General features: G+C 51.5%; 6 protein-coding genes across 6 annotated transcripts; 3 read left to right on the top strand and 3 right to left on the bottom strand.

The window, feature by feature from the left end:
* Nucleotides 1-197: 197 nt before the first annotated feature.
* N7516_003133 (acetyl-CoA carboxylase ACC1) lies at nucleotides 198-7,167 on the bottom strand (the record flags this gene model as incomplete). Its single annotated transcript, XM_057215853.1, has 3 exons — nucleotides 198-6,606; nucleotides 6,679-6,944; nucleotides 7,021-7,167. 3 exons carry the CDS (start codon nucleotides 7,165-7,167, stop codon nucleotides 198-200), a joined length of 6,822 nt encoding a protein of 2,273 aa, XP_057077736.1.
* A 1,756-nt stretch (nucleotides 7,168-8,923) lies between these two features.
* Nucleotides 8,924-10,796, bottom strand: nde1 (nuclear distribution protein NudE; the record flags this gene model as incomplete). The annotated part of the gene is made up of 3 exons (XM_057215854.1): nucleotides 8,924-9,322; nucleotides 9,400-10,503; nucleotides 10,560-10,796. 3 exons carry the CDS (start codon nucleotides 10,794-10,796, stop codon nucleotides 8,924-8,926), a joined length of 1,740 nt encoding a protein of 579 aa, XP_057077737.1.
* A 955-nt stretch (nucleotides 10,797-11,751) lies between these two features.
* Nucleotides 11,752-13,090, top strand: N7516_003135 (cysteine hydrolase family protein; the record flags this gene model as incomplete). The annotated part of the gene is made up of 4 exons (XM_057215855.1): nucleotides 11,752-11,861; nucleotides 11,924-12,348; nucleotides 12,404-12,535; nucleotides 12,588-13,090. The coding sequence occupies 4 exons, from the start codon at nucleotides 11,752-11,754 to the stop codon at nucleotides 13,088-13,090; spliced, it is 1,170 nt and encodes a 389-aa protein (XP_057077738.1).
* Nucleotides 13,091-13,562: 472 nt separating this feature from the next.
* Nucleotides 13,563-14,371, bottom strand: N7516_003136 (TRAPP subunit TRS20; the record flags this gene model as incomplete). Its single annotated transcript, XM_057215856.1, has 2 exons — nucleotides 13,563-13,929; nucleotides 14,094-14,371. 2 exons carry the CDS (start codon nucleotides 14,369-14,371, stop codon nucleotides 13,563-13,565), a joined length of 645 nt encoding a protein of 214 aa, XP_057077739.1.
* A 545-nt stretch (nucleotides 14,372-14,916) lies between these two features.
* N7516_003137 (splicing regulator NSRP1-like domain-containing protein) lies at nucleotides 14,917-16,260 on the top strand (the record flags this gene model as incomplete). Its single annotated transcript, XM_057215857.1, has 1 exon — nucleotides 14,917-16,260. One exon carries the CDS (start codon nucleotides 14,917-14,919, stop codon nucleotides 16,258-16,260), a length of 1,344 nt encoding a protein of 447 aa, XP_057077740.1.
* Nucleotides 16,261-16,526: 266 nt separating this feature from the next.
* Nucleotides 16,527-17,604, top strand: N7516_003138 (40S ribosomal protein eS30). Its single transcript, XM_057215858.1, has 4 exons — nucleotides 16,527-16,547; nucleotides 16,700-16,855; nucleotides 16,952-17,056; nucleotides 17,189-17,604. Exons 2-4 carry the CDS (start codon nucleotides 16,796-16,798, stop codon nucleotides 17,210-17,212), a joined length of 189 nt encoding a protein of 62 aa, XP_057077741.1. The 5' UTR covers nucleotides 16,527-16,547; nucleotides 16,700-16,795; the 3' UTR covers nucleotides 17,213-17,604.
* The last annotated feature ends 1,796 nt before the right edge of the window (nucleotides 17,605-19,400 follow it).

Genomic DNA, 19,400 nt, shown 5'->3' on the forward strand with positions numbered 1-19,400 from the left:
GTGATCTTGTTGAATAATGTATTGAATATTATGATTGAATATCAACACTATAGTATAGTTATATAAAATGATCCAAAAACAAAAGCACAAGAACACCATGCAATCTACCACAAAATAAAAAATGAAAAACCAAAAGAAAAACATCGAACCATCAAGTCATAACAGATGCTTCTGTGCAAAAAACATATGCAACCCCACTAAGCAGAACCAAGGTACTTCAGCACATTCTCACGTTCCTCAACAGGCAACATAGAAAGCACCTGTTGCACACCGCGGAGACCACCCTCCTTGTTGCCAATAAGCAACTGAGCAACTTCAGACGCAACGCCATCAGTGCGCAGCGACTCGACCTTGCTCTGAACAACCTTCTTGTTCTCCTCGTACCAAGTAGCAACCTTGTGGTCATCGTGTTCGAGTTCCTCGTCCAGCAGACCAGTCCAGGCGTGCAGGGTGCGCAGGTGAGTAGCACGAAGAGACTGGCCGAAAGCGTCGGCGCCGGGGGCAGGGGGTGCCGAGGCGGCGACCATGCGCTTGACGATGGTCTCTTCGCTGAGACGGCGGCGGAGACGCCAGTAGAAGAAGCGACGGGAGTTGACCCACTGCAGAGGCTTGCGAATGGTGTTCTTGGCTTGCATGCGGCCGGCGCGGTCGTGCAGGTCGGCGAATTGAAGCGCAATCTGCATGTACACGGGCAGGAGCTGCTCCTCGCGGGTGGCCATCTTCGCCTTGACTTCGGTGAGTTGTTCGTTGGTAAGGGAGGTGTCGGCCAGGGAGCGGCGGAGCTCGCCGTAGGTCGCGTCCAGGCGGGCCATGGTGTCCAACTGCTTATCGCGGCGGTACTTGATGTTCACCATACCCTCGGGTTCCAGGACACCACCACGAGACTCTTCGTCGGCGTACATCTCCATCTGGTCGGGGTTGATGGTGGGGTCAACGACGACCCAAGATCCACCACGAAGCTCACCGTGGGGAGGAATGTACACGAAGATAGGCTGCTCGTACTTGACGAGAGCGTCGACGATGTACGAACCGTACTTAAGGACCTCGTTGTACATATCACGCTGGCCACCGGAGAATCCTCTCCAGTTAGCCAGGATCATGACGGGCAGCTGCTCGCCATTGTTGAAGTCGCGCAGAGCCTGGGCGGTCTTGTAGGCCGAGTTGGGGTACCAGACACCACCAGCCTCAGTGGAGATCATCTCCATGGAGTCGGGGTTGGCGGGATCGGCAGGGGTGACGTTCTCCACCGAGCGGGTCTCAACGGCGATCACACCCATAGGGATGCCACCAAGGCGGGCACGACCGACAACAACGGTGCGAGCCCAGCCACCAAGGGCCTCCTCGAAGGAGCCCTTGTCGAACAGACCCGGAAGGAAGCCGTCGACGTCCTCCTTACCGCCGATGAGGTATCTGACATCATAAGGCTGCTTGGGGGGAGGGAAGTAGGCAACGTCACGGTCCCAGTTATCCGACCAGGGGCGAATGGGGATAGGAGCATTCTTCTTGTCGGGGACGAAAGACATCCACTCAACAATCTTCTCAACACCCTCGAAGTCATCGGTGGCAGTCATGTGAGAAACACCGTTCTTGTACATGATCTGGGTGCCACCAAGCTGAAGGTTGGAGGTGTAAACCTCGCGACCGAGCAGCTTGTTGATAGCAGGGGCACCAGTGAGGATGATGGGTTGGCCCTCAACCTGGATGGCACGCTGACCGAGACGCACAAGGTAAGCACCGATACCGACGGAGCGGCAGGTAACGAGAGTGATGGTGAAGATGTCCTCGTAAGCCTTGGAGGTGGCACCGGCAATGAGGCCGGAACCCTTTAGACACTCGACACCAAGACCGTCCTTGGCACCAATGACGGTGGTGATCTTGTGGCGCTCCTCGCCCTCATCGTTGATGAGCTCGGTGATGACCTCCTTCTTCTTGCTGGCATCGAAGCGCTTTTTAACCTCGGGGGTGAGGTAAAGGTACTTGAAGCCGGCCTCGGGCTTCTCCGGGTTGTTCCAGGCAACCGAGAAGTAGGGGATAATCTCATCGGCAACACCGATGCGAGCACCAGAGTTGGCAGACAAGTAGATACGGGGAATACCCAGCTTGCGAGCAAGCTCGGTACACTTGTGGAAGAACTTGTCTTCCTGGGGACCGAAGGAACCAATCTGGAAGGTGATATCGTTGGCGACAATGATGAAACGTCTGCCGCGGGGGTACTCGGGAGTACGGGCCGTGATGATCCAACCAACCATACCGTGGGTGTTGGTACCAGGCTCACGAGACACCTCAACAAGGTTGTCGGTGTCATCCAAGACCAGCTCGCTGTAGTCAATGCACTCTCCAACAGGAGGGCGCTTCTCGTACAAGGAAGGAATCTTCTCAGCAATCTTGGTCCAGCTGTTCTGGAAGGCCTGGCGGAAAAGCTCGGGGAAATCGTACACATACTGAGTTCCCATCAAGTGAGCCTTGTAACGCTTGGGCTGCAGCCACTCTTTGGTAGGGTACGGGGTGGCAACAGGGCGCAGATGCATAGAGCCCAGCTTGGCGGTACCACCAATGCTCTGGAAGATCCACTCGCCCTTCTCGGACTTGCGCTCAATGTACAGCTCGACGTTGATGATGAAACCGTAGGTGTTGCTGATGATCACACGCAGGGGGTATGGCATACCGGTAGCGGGGTCGGTGCAAAGAATGCGGATCTCTGCGCCAGTGACACGGAGGCGCCACAGACGGCGGCCGAAGCGATCGAGGAAACCGGCCAGGGCTTGCTCGACATCGACGGGCTGGAGATTGAAGACGGGAGAGAAGTTGATGAAGATGTGGTTCAGATCAGAGTTGTTGTTGCCAATGATCTCCAGGGCGTCCAAGATATCGTTCATAAGACGGTCAGCCTCCGAGATCAGGTACTCAGCGGTGGGGATATCGTCACGCAGACGGCCGGGACGAACCACGGCACGAATGAAGTATCGCTTGTCGATAGCCTTGTCGTTCTCGGGACCCTTGCCCATCGCCTCATAGACGTGAATGTTGCGGTTCTCGGTGAAAACGGGCTTGATGTTGAACTTGGAAAGACGGCCAAGCTCCAGCTGGAAGGCAAGAGCGGGCTCGCTGTGACGAATACTCAGATCCTCCTCGTAGTTGGGACCACGGAAAGTGAAGTAACCAGGATAGACACCTTGCTTGCCGCAGATGAAGGTAACACGGCGAATACGGCGAGCGAGGAGCTCATCCTTGTTGTCAGCGAGCAGCTGCTTCATCTGTTCAACAATCTCCGAATCTTCCATGTCCTCGATATCGCGGATGGCAATGTTGCAGACTCCAGTGAGCTCGCTGTCGCTCACGGGCTTAGTGGCGGGGCGACGCTTGCCTTCGAGGCTAGCAATGAGACCCTGCTCGCTGGGACGCTTGGCGTTGGAGCCGCCGACAGGGAAGACCTCAAGAGCCTTGGAGAGGGACTCCTCAGCATCCTCCAAGTATTGCACGGGGATGATAACACCCTTGCGGACAGGGTCACTGGCGGCGTCGCTCACGAAGAGGGACATGTCGCCGATGGAGTTGATCCGCTTGAAGGGGTTGATCTCCGCAACGGGAGTTCCCGGGGCGGAGGGCTGGGTGGAGTTAAGAACACCGAACTCACGGTGGCCGAGCTTCCCAAGGGTGAAGTCCCAAGACATGAAGGGCTGCTCAGTGGAGGCGTGGTATTCGATGCCCTTGAGAGTGTATGCACGGTAGGCACGGCGAACATAAACTTCCAGGGAAGCGATGGTAACCCAGGGGTCAGCGTGGACGAAGAAGCGAGGAAGAACATCGAAGACGGTGTACTTTGAGTCAACGACCTCTTTTAGGACCTCCAAGGAAGGCTCACGGTGTTCCCATCCGGTTTCACCGTAGCGAGAGTCGACAACGGAAGACCGCAGAATGTGCTCCATCTGGGACAGGCGCTCATCCAGAGATGGCATAGCGCACTGAATAAGAACCTCACGGGCCTTGAGAGTAACCTTGGCGGAAGAGCGAGCCTCGAGCTCGGTCAACTTCTTGAGGATGGGCTTGAAGTGTGTGCCAACATTCTCGAGTAGAGGCTGGTTAGGGCGGTACATATCCAAAATGGCCAGGACCAGGTTGTTCTTCGAACCGATACGGCTGTGCGAGAGGACAGTGTGGACAATGCTGGTGATGTCGTCCTTGTTCTCCTCGCGGAGCTTGAGAATGACATCCTCGTCGCGGAGGTTGTGGGTGGAAAACAGCTTCTCAACGTCGTAGTACTGTTCGAGCAAGCCAATGAAGACATTGTACTCGTTGGACTTCAAACCATCCAAGTACTTGTTGATGACCTGAACCAGGGGCAAGAGAGTGCCCTTGAGGATCTCAGCATCAGCAGGGCCGATGTTCTCCTCGATGAAGCGGACGATGGCCTTCTGGAGCTGCTTGGCAGGGAACTCGGCCTTGCGGGTCTTGGCACGGTCAACCACGTTCTGCAGCTGAGCATCCAGTCTCTGAGGAATACGAGAGTGCAGCGCAGAGGACTGCGCATTCCACTCGCCATAGGGAAGATCGGGATTGCGCAACACCTCGACAAGATCCTTCAGGGTGGTACCCATGATGACCTGGTTGTCGAAACCGCGAAGAATGTTCTCCAAAATGCTGTGAAGCAGGAAGAAGCGCTGGGAGGGCTTGTTACCGAGAACGGTAGGGGACCCAAGCTCGGGCAGCTGACCAGTGAAGGGCTGAGCGTGCTTGACGCGGGAGGGGTCATCCAGGGCGAGAATACCGAGGATATCACCGGCCTCCAGAGTGGCACCGGGCTGCTTGATGAGCTGCACAATACCATCCTCCTTTGCGATGAGGGGCATGTACATCTTCATGACCTCAACTTCAGCGTAAGACTGACCAGAGCGGATGTGCTCTCCATTCTCAACGGTGAACTTGACAAGCTTGCCGGGGGAGGGTGAACGGAGCTGAGTAGGATCGTTCTCCTGCTCCAGGAGACAGGTCTTGCCGTCAACACTGAGACGAGTGGCAGCGGCCTCCTCCTTCCAGTAAACATTGTGACTGCGGCCACTGAGGAGAACCAGCAAGCCACCATCAGCCAGGGCGCGAACACCGACTGAGCACTTGGAGCCGTTGATGAAGAGGTGATAGCTGTCCAAGCTGGCACGAGTGGCAGTGAACTTGTAACGCTCACCTTCGTAGATGAAGTCGACAGGGAAAACAGTCTTCAGGATCTCTTTGGACGGGACCTGACCCTTTCCGAGACCATGACGGTACTCCTCAATACCAGCCTCGCTAGCAAGATGGGCCTTGGTGACAGCACCACAAATGATGGCGACGGTCTGATCGGGGCGTTCAGCAGTCAACTTGTTAGTGATGAGCTGGTCGAGCCACCCAGTGGTGATAGTGTTGTCCTCGAAAGCGGGGGTTTCGAGAAGCTTGATCAGGTATTCGACAGTAGTTCGGAAATCACCACGAATGCTCAATTCCTTCAAAGCAACAACCATGTGCTTGCGCGAAGCCGATCGGTTCTCACCGTAGGCGAAAATGTGACCGAATTGACTGTCGGAGAAGCTGTGGATACCACCAGCAGTACCGACGGAGAAGTAACCCCAGACGTTAGACGAACTGCGGAAGTTCAGCTCGTGCATGGTACCGCTGGAAGGCTTGAAACCCTCGCCGGGATCTTCAGAGGTGATACGGCAAGCAGTGGTGTGGCCCTTGGGCTGAGGACGGCGCTGGGTCTGGAAGCTCTCTTCGTTGGAGAAGTCGAAGTCAATGTCGGCGGACGCGTTGGCGTCGACACCGTAAAGGAGACGAATGTCACGAACGCGGTGCAGTGGGACACCCATAGCAATCTGGAGCTGGGCAGCTGGCAAGTTGACTCCGGAAACCATCTCAGTGGTGGGATGCTCGACCTGCAGACGAGGGTTCAACTCGAGGAAGTAGAACTTGTCATCGGAGTGCGAGTAAAGGTACTCGACAGTACCGGCAGAAACGTATCCGACCAACCGACCGAGGCTCACAGCGGCGCGCTCCATGGCCTGGAAAGTAGGCTGTTTCGCAATAGTCACAGGAGCCTCCTCGATAATCTTCTGGTGACGACGCTGGACGGAGCAATCACGACCGAAGAGGGAAATGTTGTTACCGTACTGATCAGCCAGCAACTGCACCTCGAGATGGCGAGCGTTGCCAGCCAGCTTCATGATGAAGATAGGCGAACCCGGAATCTCGTTGGCGGCGGCGTTGTACAAAGCGTGGAACTCTTCCTCGTTCTCGACCTTTCGGATACCCTTACCACCACCACCTTCAGAGGCCTTCACCATGACAGGGAACCCGATCTCCTTGGCCTTTGCCAAACCCTCTTCCGGGGAAAAAGTGCAGCCCTGCTTATAGACCTCGTCCTCGACTGTTACGATACCGTGTTCATCAAGCTTCACAGCGTCAACGCCAGTTCCAGACCAGGGAATACAAGGCACACCAGCATGCTGTGCAACAATGGTCGAGGAAATTTTGTCACCTAGCGAGCGCATGGCTGAAGCTGGGGGTCCAATGAAGATGATCTTCTTGGGCGACGCAGCGAGAGATTCGGGTAAACGAGGGTTTTCGGAGGCATGACCCCTACAAAATGAGCATTAGCACCTCTTGTTTGTTTGTTTTTTCCCTGTTTCTCAGTATCCCCAAACCACTTACCATCCTGCCCACACGGCGTGAACATCCATCCGCTCCGCAATATCGACAATCAACTCGACGTTGGCATAATTATTATTATTGGTTCCACCAGGAACCTCGACATATTGGTCGGCCATGCGAATATAGTCGGCGTTGGCAGTCAAATCTTCGGGCGTAGCCATCACGGTAAATTGGATAGCCCGCTCGTTACCGAAGGTCTCGTAAGCCCATTTCCGCACTGAGCGAATCTCTTTGACAGCGGCGATACCGTTGTTGGCAATAAGCACCTAGGAACAAGTTAGTCCCATATCCAATTTCCCCATTTTTCTTTTCCCGCAATCAGGCATTCGATCTCCCACTTACCGATGTGATGACGGAGTGACCATCGTGAGCAGTCACGAAGTCCTTCACAGCGCTAGGGGGTGCTGATTCGAGGGCATTGCCACCGATGAAATGTGAGGGGAGGTCCTGTTTGGTGATGGTCGCGCCATTGCCATTTGTGATGCCCATGATGTTGATGAATCACAGGTCAGACTCCCTTGTAGGAAATTGAAGTTTCGGTTTGGCGCAGTATACAACAGCGCTTATTAAAAAGTCGGTAATGTACAATGCTGGAGGTGGCGGAAAGAGCCCGAGTGGTGGCTGTGGGCAGAAAAAAAGGTGAGGTAGAGAGAGAAAGAGAGGGAGAGGAAAAGGAGGATAAGCGTCAAGGAATAAGATCTGGAGGGGGAAAAAAAAGGCCAGGTCAGCACAAGTAAATTCGAGAACTCGGGGGACTTGAAGAACGATAGCGTCAAATGCTGAATCGGTCTGCAGGGTTCGCAAACGGAAGTAAAAGTACGAAGTAAGACCTAATTAGGTATACAGTCAGACTTACCGGGAACCACCAAAACCCGAATAGAAATTTCTATGTAAGATTGGAATATAGAAATTGAAGAGATGAAGAGATTCAGAACTCAAGTGTCAAGTATAATAATAATAAAAGTCCAGGGGAAAATTGCTGAGAAGATGATTTTCTGGAGGTCCCACCAGTGACCGCAGACCCATGTATCTTTACATAATTAACAGTAGGGAAAGGTACTTGCCCAGGAACGGGCTCCCCCAACTCCCTGGCTTTGTTGGGCCAGGCTCCACTACAATTTGTTGCCCACCACTTCTGCCGATTTTTGATTTGTTTGATTTGTTTTTATTCTTTTTATTCTTTTTTTTTTTTTTCAATGTTGTATATTTTTGATTTTATTTGTTTATTAATCTCTCGAAAATACAGATTTAAATCAAACCAATCCAGCCTCTGAAGGAATACTCCGTCCTATTACGGAGGAATATCTCATCTATAACTACCTACTTGGTATACTCCGAACTCCGTACACTAACATAAGGAATACTCCGTATTCTGGACGCTTCCCCATGGGTCCCGGCACCATTTCGCACCCGTGCATTCGGCCCCCGATTCGGTCAGTGTCTACGGAGAGCGATCTGCTTCTCTATCACATGTATCAAGGTTCAATTTTGTTAAAACTTGGAAAATTCAAGTCTAAATCATTTATTTGGCATATTTTACTCCATACTACCTACTACATAGGCATATACCATATATATATATATATATGTATGTATGTATCTCTCATGCGATCTAGACTTTGTAGATGTAACCAAGATATACTCGCCCACGCTATCCCAATTCGGCCAACGTGCATGATTCAACATCAACCTGTAAATTGGAGTGTAAATTGCGTACTTTGTACAACAGAAAAATGATCCTAGGCCAATCATATTCATGATTGTCATATCCCCAACCCATTCCCAAACCCATGGATCTACATCACACTCTACACCAAAATGGACCCTCAACCTATGTTGTATGTTGTCGTTATACATACATACATGTAGGTATTGTACATCATACAATGTTATAATTTGGAGCATAAATAACATCATGGGTATTATTGGATCTTGAATGAAAAGACAATCGCTGAGACACAGCTTAGAACGCCCCCGGAATCCACCGGGGGCCACATCGCACACAGAGGAACCAGGCCTGGCTGGTCCGAGACGAGTCAACATGCAAAACTGTACAGGAAGGGATATAAACCAAGGCGGTCTGCCGGGAAGCACCCCCACTCCTCTTGGAAAATGCAGTTGATCAAAGTCAATCTTGGAAGTATGCAAAACAAACGTTGAAAAATAACCCTAGCACACAATCCACCCGGTCACTAACCCCCCTCCCAATGCAAGTTCCATCAATACTAAACGTGAAAGAGACGAACTAAAACGTCTCTCCCAGGTCACTGACTTGGGTCTTCCTATTGGGCGGCGGCATGGCACCAGGTCCGATGCTAGTCTTGAAGCTTCGGGGAGCCGGAATGCCACTAATGGTTCGCTTCTTCACTATGGGAGTGGGGGTGGTAGTCACAGATGGCCGTGGAGGCGGTTGAATCTCCTGGGAGATGCGGGAGGTGGTTGGCGTAAGAATGTCTTGGTCCTCATCGATGAGGGACATGCCAGCAATGTTAGGAAGTTGGCCAGCGTGGTTGCTGAGAGATGACCGAGGCCGCCGGCTCTCTGTCAGAGGGTTCGTCGAGTAGTGACCCAGTGGCGTTTTGGCCCCGGGACGACTCGAGCGACTTTCGGGCCGGGCATTGGCAGGGACACCGGAGTGCACGCTCTGGCTGAAGGAGCTGCGGCTAGAGTAACTAGTTCGGCTGCTCGGGCGACTCTCGCCGGTCCGTCCAAATGACTGACGACCTTGCGGGGGAAAGATGGAGTGCTTTCGCTATCCCGCGCGGAGGAACCAAGGCTGCTATTACTCAGTCGCTTGCGAGAATTCCTGCGAACAGTGATCGACGAGGGGACGATCGGGGTGTCGCTGATCACGGACCCAGAACGAGGGGATCCGCGAGAGGATGTGTCTGATGGGGCAGGAAGCCGCGATTTGGCTGATTGGACGCGCTCTTCGAGCTTCTGCATCTTACCAATCAGGCCACGGATTTGGAACAGTGATCCGGACTTGGGAAGCCCTGGTGGCCGCGAGGTATTCATTCTCGTCAAACTGTTGCGAGACGAGATCGACATAGAGGGAGTAGACCGACCATTACCATTGCCATTGCCATTGCCATTGCCATTGCTATTTCCGGTGCTGTATGCGCTATTGCTGTAAGCGAGAGATGCGGTTCGTGAATGAGTGGTGCGCGGTTGAGTCCGAGCGTGAAGGGTTCTAGAGTTCACTGGATCTGCACCAGCGGCTCTCTGTCGAGGGAATGTAGGCGTCGAGTTTGCATGGGGGTTGATTGACTTGCGCATGTTCACAGACGACTCGGAGATAGGGGGCGAAGGTGGGGTAGCGGTGGACGACGCAAGGGATGATTTAGCGGGGGGTGTGGCAAACACGGGGGAAGATGTAGCGGTGCCAGGCGAACGGTCAAAGATCTCCAAACTCTGTGGAGTTGCCGGGCTGCGATGGTACAAAGGAGTAGGCTTGCGGCGACGCATCCCATGTCCTTCGGTATTTCGAAGCTTCTCTTGGATGATCTCGGCCTCAATCTTCAGATCCGACAGCTCGTCTCGGAGGCGTTGGTTGTCAATGCGCAGCTGCTCCCGCTCCTGCTCCCCATTTCTGATTTCCTCCTCTAGCAAGACCCCGCGCTCAATGCCGATGTTGTATTTGGACTCCATGTCCTCCAGGGACGAGGTGGTGTTCCGGGCTTGGCGCTCATAGTCATCGTTGGCAACTTCAATGTCTCGAAGCTTGAGCTGCAAAGTACGGTTCGCGTCTCGCAGCGTGGTGATTTCTTTCTGCAGGTTGTTCTGCACAGAGTTGCCTTCGGTTTTCGACTGCTTGTATTTGGTCTACCAACACAATGTTAGCATCGGAAAAATTGTGAGCAATGAGCATGATCCATTACCTTCCACTCGTCGACTTCATATCGCATCGTGTCGAGCTTTTCCTTCAGTTGCCGTTCCCGCTTTTCCGAAGCTTCAATGTCCTTCTCCATCTCGACCTCCAGCTCCCGGCTGGAGGACTGGAAGTCCGCAAGCTCCGCCTCAAGTTGCTCATACTGGGATTTGTAATGAGCCAGTTCATCTCTGTAGGAGCTACTCGTATGCTTCCGTCCGGAAGGTGACTCCTCGACGGCCGGCATCTTCTCGCGTTGGGCACCCAGAGGACCGGTCGCAAAGAAGACGTCTGGACGACGGGTGTCGTCCAAAATTGGCGAAAGTCAGTGGAGACTGTACACCAGGCTGTCTTGCCCTACAGATCGCTCCAGCCCCTCTCAAAGACTCATGTGCTATGTGGTGGCCCGATGTCAACAACCGTGCGCTTTGATAAGAGCCCCTCGCGGAGGCGGTGACGCAAGGGATTGATTGCGGTTCCTGGTAATGTGTCCGTCCACAGAGAGGAGGAGAAGATCGAGGGATGTGGTGAGCTAAGATGTGCAAAGCTGGGTTACCTTCGACCCGCCTCGTGTCGAAAAGCGGGTTAGATTAGATCGGGCTGGGAGAAACCGGTGTTGTTGTTTCGGTCGTCAGGGGGGGCGGTAGATACGCTAGTCCCCATTTGGCAGATCTGGGCTCAGCCACCCACCGCTCTTTTGGCGCGTTTAAGCAGAGACTTTCTGCCCCAGGCAACGTAAGGCATATTAAGGCATATTAAGGCATCAATATGGAGCTAAGCCTCATTAGAGCTGAAAGTGATCCTGATCGACCTCCGCCCGTGATCTGGACTCAGCAGTCCCCAGTCTCCAGTCTTTAAGTCTCTGGAGAAATCAAGTCGGAGAGGTAAGTAGCTTTATCTGCCTTTCAATATTTGCTTTAGAACCTTCTGCGAGCTTCCAAGCTCTAAGAACATGCGTTTGTTACCTCTAAACACTACCCTGGATGCTATGCCCACGCACGCGGTTCTTAAATATCGCTGATCATCCTTGTTTGCTTCCACGCACTTGTTTACCCCCGATTATTTGCAAGATCCATCTGTCTACTCCAGTGTTGAGGTGCATCGTCTAAGCCAGGGAGGATGGTATGACATCTAAACTTACAGTTTTCGTCCCTTAGATAGATCCCCTCTAGTGAGGCTAAGGCCCAACCCGATCTATCACCATGGCAGACTCAACCGATCTCAACCTTGACGATGCGCCTAGCGACCTTCAAGACATTCCAGAACTGGCAATGCAATTGGTGCCCCCTCCGGAAGGGACATACCCTGACAAGTAAGTTCTCATCCCATTACCCCTTGCTTAGTAGGACCAATATCAACAACTTATGTCTACAGAGCAACCCTTCTCGCCGCAGTCCAGGACCATGGCAAGGAACATGGCTACAATGTGGTTGTCAAGTCGTCAAGCACGCCCACGGAGAAGAAACCTGGCCGCACCGCCAAGGTGTGGCTGCGTTGTGATCGTGGCGGCCACTATCGACCACGGAATGGTCTGACTGAGGAAACGCGCAAGCGTCGCAGAACCTCGCGGTTGATGGATTGTCCTTTTATGTTAGTCGCGGCGGGCTCTCCGGGTATTTGGACCCTGACGGTGCTAAATGCTACGCACAACCATGGCCCTATTATCGAGAAGCCGCGACAGGTGCCTCACCACAAGGTCCGCAAGGGACAGCTGCCAGCCATCCCTTATGATTGGCCCCACGATGCTTCATTCACCCCATACACCACTGCGCTTGTGATAATTGACATGCAAAAGGACTGTAAGTTTCAAACTATTACCACTATCGGTAAATCATCTGGCTGATTTCCCTCTAGTCTGTTTGCCTGAAGGATACATGGGATATCAGGGCTATGATATCTCCGGCGCGCAGGCTTTGATTCCCCGCCTGCAAAGATTGCTTCATGCTTTCCGCTCTGGGGGATTCCCGGTTTACCATACTCGCGAGGGTACTTAGTGTCTTGCGCTCAGCTCTCAATATCTTTTACTAACTCACATCAGGACACCGACCTGATCTATCTACTCTCTCAAGCCGTGAGGCATATCGGTCTCGTAATAACGCATCCGGATTGGGAATTGGTTCCCCCGGTCCCATGGGCCGTCTGCTTATCCGTGGTGAACCAGGTCACGACACTGTTGACGAATTGTATCCCCTCCCTGATGAGCCGGTCATCGACAAGCCCGGCCGAGGTGCCTTTGCACACACCGATTTTGAGCTCCTCCTTCGCAACAAGGGAGTGAAAAACCTCATCATTGCGGGTGTGACCACCGACGTCTGCGTTTCGACCACCATGCGCGAAGCTAATGACCGTGGCTTCGACTGTGTCATCTTGGATGACGGCACTGCAGCCGCTGAGCCCTCGCTACATGCTGGCACTATTGAATCGATTCAAATGGAAGGCGGAATCTTTGGAACTGTTGCCAAGTTGGAAGACGTCATTCACGCTGTTGATAATTTCAAAGCCGTCACCATGAAGAAGCTGGCTCCTCAGATGACTGTCTAAGTACGTACTATTTGTTTTAGCGGGTTGGCTTTGGATGCTGGGATTGGAAGGAAATCCCCCGGCGTTTGGGACTGGAGTTATCTCTTTTCTGTTGAGATACTGCAGTGCGCATACTCCTTGCTTTTCTTTTTCGAACCTCTTCTTTTGTTAGGTTTTAGCGAGTCAGGGACTTCGTTGATCCCAGATAGTGTCATTTTTTGCCAACCAATTTAGGTGGAGGACAATAGTCATTTGCACTTCTAGTTCAATTGGTTGTTTTTGAATCAAGACCAACAAGCACACTTTTGATTGTATTACATCACACTAGATTATCGACCCCATTGTTGACTTGTAAACTTGTTTCTCTATTATGGTATGCAGAGCAAGTCAAAACAATGCAATAGATAGTTACAGAGAAAGGATCAACCCCCAAAAGAATACATGCCCTAGAAACGCCACGCTCATGAACTAAAACTACCAAGGGACAGCCAGATTACAGCCATTTTTTCCCTGCAGCAGTAACCCGTGTCCTGAAAACAGGACTCTTGATCTCCATTCCCTGTTTATAGAACGGGCTCATCGCCGTCTTCACATAGCTCTCATATACCTCATTCATGAACTGACGCACAGCCTCTTCAGTCTGCGGCGATGTCGGGTTTGCGGCGATAGAGCTGGACGAGGCGCGTGTGGTGGATCCTGCTGTGCCTAGCAGTGAGGAGGACCCAAGACCGCTGCTTGTGCTGGTTGAAGAGGGGAGATGCGGGGGTTGGTGGAGGAGGAGGAAGCGCGCGCCACTTGGGGTGAGGAAGGCCGTGATGTATGCTGCTGCCGGTGGGTAGGTGTCGATATGCTTCAGGTACCTTTTTCGGCAATGTTAGCTTTGGAATTGGATGTTTGATGGACGTGAAGCGCGGTTATTGGGCTTGGAGGTTCCCTGTGTTTATTTGGCCCTCGGATTCAAGCTCAGGGATTCGAGCTGGTTTGCAGGAGCAATTTGAGATTTAGAAAAGCTTATTATACTCACATTCCACCATTAGTCCATTGCGCTTCTTCCAATATGTCCAGACTCGAGTGGATGATGAACTGGTTCATATACTGCGCTGTCTCCGGGAAGCGGAAGCGGGCAATGCCATCACCACCCCCCTTTGATGTGCCAAAGGCAATGTTGAACAAAGGTGTGTCGGTTGGTGATAGAATGGTAAAGTAGTAGGACATCTTGAGTAGATTTGGATTATTCAGGGTTGAGATGGACCCGAGGACGGTCGAGGAGCTGGGGATTGTGGCTTTACTAGCGGCCGCCATCACGTGGCTGATAAGAAATGAGCTTCCATGAAGATGATGTATACACTTTGGATACAATTTGAATATTGAAGGATATTTTATAAAGAGCGTGGGTTCCTGGATTTTGGAGCCAGTTCATGCTGGTTCATGCTGTCTACAAAGGAAATTTGGGTGTGATATCTTGTCCAAAATCGTTTCTCAGCTATTATATATCTTTGCATCTGTAACCTGGAAATGAATTTGCTAACAGTATTGACGATATATTTGAATTCGGTAATACAACCAAGCCCAGAATATACATAGGGCATCAGAATATAATCAATAGCTCTTGATGCCTAGACCCAACATTACCTTGTGTTCAGTATTCCGTGTACTTCAAATGCTCCGATCTCCCCGCAAAAGTCACCAGCACGTGACCTACTGATAACCAGCCAGGGCTTTATCGGGGTCGATCGCTGTCGCAACTTTTGACCTCGACAAGCACCTCCTGCCAAACACACCAACGTCATTGCTATTAATCTGAGCACACAAAGCACTGGAACTCATTGGAACACCTGAGTTCCAACATGCCGCCAAATATCCCCTACGGATTGAACCTTGCGAACAAAAGTCTCGCGGCAAAGAAACCGGGGAACGGGCAGAAAAGAAAGAACATCTTCGACGACGGCTCTGAAGATGAAGACCAACAAGCCGGAGATGGTGCAATCGAAATCTCAACGATTGGAGGGTTAGAGGAGCCAGCCACGAAAAAGAAACCCCTGCCAAGCGCAGGGCCACCGCCGAAGCGCAAAATCCAATTTGGGAGTGGTCCGAAACCAACAGCCAAACCGCTCAGCAAAAACTCGCTATTTGCAGATGATGAGGATGAAGATGAGGAAAGAGAAAAAGAGCAACAAGGCGCAATGAATCTTGGATTGAACCAGGCGAAGTCGAACAAGCCAGCCGCCCCTGCCCAGAAATACACCAATCTCGCGTCAATGCATAGCAGCAACATGCAAGCAAAGGCAGCCGAAGAACTCGACCCATTGATCTACTCATACGATGAAGTATACGACAGTCTCCACGCCAAACCCGCCAAGGCCTCAGTGGAAACCAAGAGCGAAACACCCAAGTACATGCAGAACTTGCTACAGAGTGCGGAAATCCGGAAACGGGATCAACTGCGAGCTAAGGATCGCCAGCTAGCTAGGGAGCGTGAAGCCGAAGGTGATGAATTCGAGGACAAGGAAAAATTTGTCACCTCTGCCTACAAGGCGCAGCAAGTGGAACTACGGAAGGCCGAGGAAGAGGAAGCACGCCGCGAAAAGGAAGAAGAGGAACGGCGCAAAAAGAGTGGCGGCTCCGGCATGATTGGATTCTACCGGGACGTTCTGTCGCGAGAAGAGGCACAGCACGAGGAGGTCGTGAAGGCTGCAGAAGAGACTGCCCGCCGTATCAAAGCAGGCGAGATCATCGAGGAGACGGAGGATAAAGAGGATAAGACGGACGCTCAGAAGGCGGAGGACCTCAATGCTCATGGAGCTCGGGTTGTTGTCAATGATGAGGGCCAAGTTGTTGACAAGCGCCAGTTGTTGTCTGCAGGACTGAATGTGGCACCGAAACCGAAAGCTCAAGTATCTACGGCGAAAGCAGGAGCCCCACGGCCTACTACCGTACGACCAGGTGCCGGTGCTGGTTACCAGGGTGCCCGTGGTGCCCAACGGGCTCGACAGACCGACATGGTCGCAAGCCAATACGAGGAGCGCGCACGACAAGAGGAGGAGGCCGAGGCTGCAAAGCAAAAGGAGATTGCCGAAAAGAGTCGCAACCGCAAGACCGAGAAAGATGTGTCCAGCGCCAAAGAGCGGTATCTGGCAAGAAAGAGAGAACGAGAAGAGGCTGCTGCCAAGGAGAAATCGAAGGGGGCCTAAATGTATGCCAAAAGGTGGATTGGATCTATTGCATCCGTGGAATTTTGGGGTACCTAATCTTGCATAGCGCTGGGGGAGAAACATGTACAATACTCGTGATACCAAAAAGAGACCCCGACTTTTGAGTCATAAGGCTATTTGCTATAGACGAATCTTTGAAGGTCCCAGAGTAAGAGCTGCGTAAAGTCCATAAAGTCCGGTAGGGAACATAAATATGTAACAACTGCTTGCCCCCTCCCCATTTTCCTTCTTTTCTATCTACCCAATTCCTACTACGGTAACACTCGGTAAGTTCTATATCACTAACTATACACTTCGGAGAAACCATTGCCAAGACCCATTATCCCCGGCTTACCTAACCGACTTACCTCACATCACATGACCCCAAACGGGCTGAGTTAATCCGGACCGAAAGCACTCGCTAAGCCGCCCCACACAGGTCGCACTCCCAATTTTGCACTCCCAATCGAGATTCAAGAATCGCTTCATCACCAAACCACTTCCATCTCCCGTTCATCAACGTCAATCATCCAACATGGGTAAGGTTCACGGCTCTCTCGCCCGTGCCGGTAAGGTCAAGGCTGCCACTCCTAAGGTGAGTTCTCTTCGATTTCCAGCCAACGCCACTCGATACACGATTCGCAGTGGCCATCCACCCGACCGGTCTTTTTAACGACAATTTTGCATCCAGGTCGAGCCCCAGGAGAAGAAGAAGAACCCCAAGGGTCGCGCCTACAAGCGTATTCTTTACACTCGCCGTTTCGTCAACGTTACCATGACCGGTGGCAAGCGCAAGGTACATATCGAATGACTCACCCACCCACAACGCACAATCAAACACAACGCACACTTCGCGAAATATCCACGACCACACACCAACGAATTTCGAAAATGAAGGACAGAAAGGCTGACCAGTCGCGAAATGCAGATGAACCCCAACCCCGGCCAATAGATTATTCAAGTCGTTAAAACAACCACCTGAGCCGCGATCGGCTAGTCGAGTTCTACGATGAAAATCTTCGCATGACCACGGCACGACCACGGCCCAAACGAACGAAAGCACACCAGATACGGCTGGTACTTGTACGGATGATATCACGCTTCTTCGTCTTCACTTGAATTTTTTTTTTGCTGGCAATGGGTTTTTTTTGGGAGGTTGATTCGCGGAAATGGATGAATACCCATGGCGGTCTGAGGATGGAAAGCTGTGGCTGGATGTGAGTTGTCTACGGGCAGTCCTCGCAAGCTAGACTCCAGAGTCACTTTTCGACTCATTTCATAGGCTGTTTCATGAATTGCATTTCCGATCCAGAGATGGACTCTGCCTCTTTTCCCATGCTTTTCGGGTTATCTTTACTTGAGAAAGTGCCTAGAGCTATAGGGATTGCTCTTTTTATTCAGTTGTATGCCTCTGCAGGGCTGATACTGGAGTTGTAGAATGCCACTCAGCCCTATGTGGTTTGTTACGCGGTTTGTTCTATTGACCTCCGAACGACAACAATGGAGCACGATTCCCGCAGTGACAGTAAATTGAAGTATACTCCAAACCGCTTGCCCCACCCCCCAACCCACCCGTCAGAGGTCACCAGTATAGTCCAAGTCCTCATCTTCCCAACCTTTTGTGTCGCATCACGGGGCCCCGCGTCATGGAGAGTGCGGGGAATAGATATTGGCGAGTCTTTCCGCTTTAGCTTGATTCAAGAGAACGTTGAAGATGGAGCCTTTGTCTCTTTTATATTACCCACAAGAATAGTCGGCCTCTTATTTTGACGACGGGGGATCACAATAACTTGATCTATTTGGCTTAAGATGATGTCAGGGGTGTTATATTTATGTTGATACTATGTACTACAATGTCTTTTTTGGGTGTCCTCGTAGGTGACTCTTTTCCCCTCCCATGTTATAGCGAAGGGACGGAGGGAGATAACTGGCTGCAAGTCGGGGAAGACGTCTTTTCCATGTATAAGAGTAGTGCCTACCATGTAACTATAACAGAAGAATTTCATGGGACCGAAGGGGAAAAAAGCCCCTTTCGACCCATCTTCTAGACACACATCCACGCAAATCCTCTTATCACCTCCCACGTGATGTATTGGTTCACATTGTACCTTAGCACCTCCTAACTAATGACAGGGACAGGCCCATGTAGACTGAGAAGTAAGAGATGAGCTCGACGTCATGACATAAATGACGGAAGTTCCCGATGTCGTGGATAATAATCTGAACGACAAGGAAACATGACCTCACCAATTCAATCCCGGGACCTCCGGATATCATGACTTTGTGAACATACCTAGTTAGGTATGTTTAACAAACATGATTGAACGTCCCAGTGCCGAGACGTCCACGGATCGACGGCTGAATTTAAGGTTATCGGGGGCCCCGACAAGATGACTAAGGGGGGATATTGGCCAGTAGCCAACTTCAATCCTGACCTCCACATCCACCTGAGCTAAAGATGGGACACAATGAGCGGATATCCAGGTATGTCTAATCGTCAGACAGTGGAGAAACGTATCGACTAGGAGGCGATTGAGTTTAATCGGACTCGATTATCCCAAACTCCTGGTCTCTACCCCACACATTGCAATGACATCGATTGAACTCAATTCCGAGTTCTTTGACCGGGTTGGAATTGATTTTTACATATTGTGATACTGCAGGGCACAATCCAATGAAGGGTCTACGTGATAGTTGGACCAGAAAATGCAAAAGAATCAAAGGTTGCAGGCTATCATACTCCATCACATTAACTGAAGAATAAAAGAACATTGGATATAAGCGTGAAAACCTGGAGTAGACACCAACTGCTGGGCGATCCACTTATCCCACTCCCTATCTCTGGTTGAGCATCATTGACTTCTGATATTATGTTGTACCATGACATCGAGCTTCCCATTATTTTCTTGGATCGGGCTGCGAGCCTTAGAATCAAAGCAAAAAGACCATGGGGATGGCTGAGCTGAATATCGAGCATTACCCTATGTGCTCACTTGTGCTTGCTCCAGTTCAGAGACCACCGAAATTACTCCATGATGCAATGCAATGAGGAGAAATATAGTTCCTAATATTATTTAGGTACCCCCGGGGCCCCAATTCTGAATCGGTTTCCTTTTTGTATTTCATCTTCTACTTTGGAA

The sequence above is a fragment of the Penicillium verrucosum genome (assembly GCF_028828655.1).
Source record: "Penicillium verrucosum strain IBT 35672 chromosome Unknown utg000001l_segment0_segment0, whole genome shotgun sequence".
Taxonomy (NCBI): domain Eukaryota; kingdom Fungi; phylum Ascomycota; class Eurotiomycetes; order Eurotiales; family Aspergillaceae; genus Penicillium; species Penicillium verrucosum.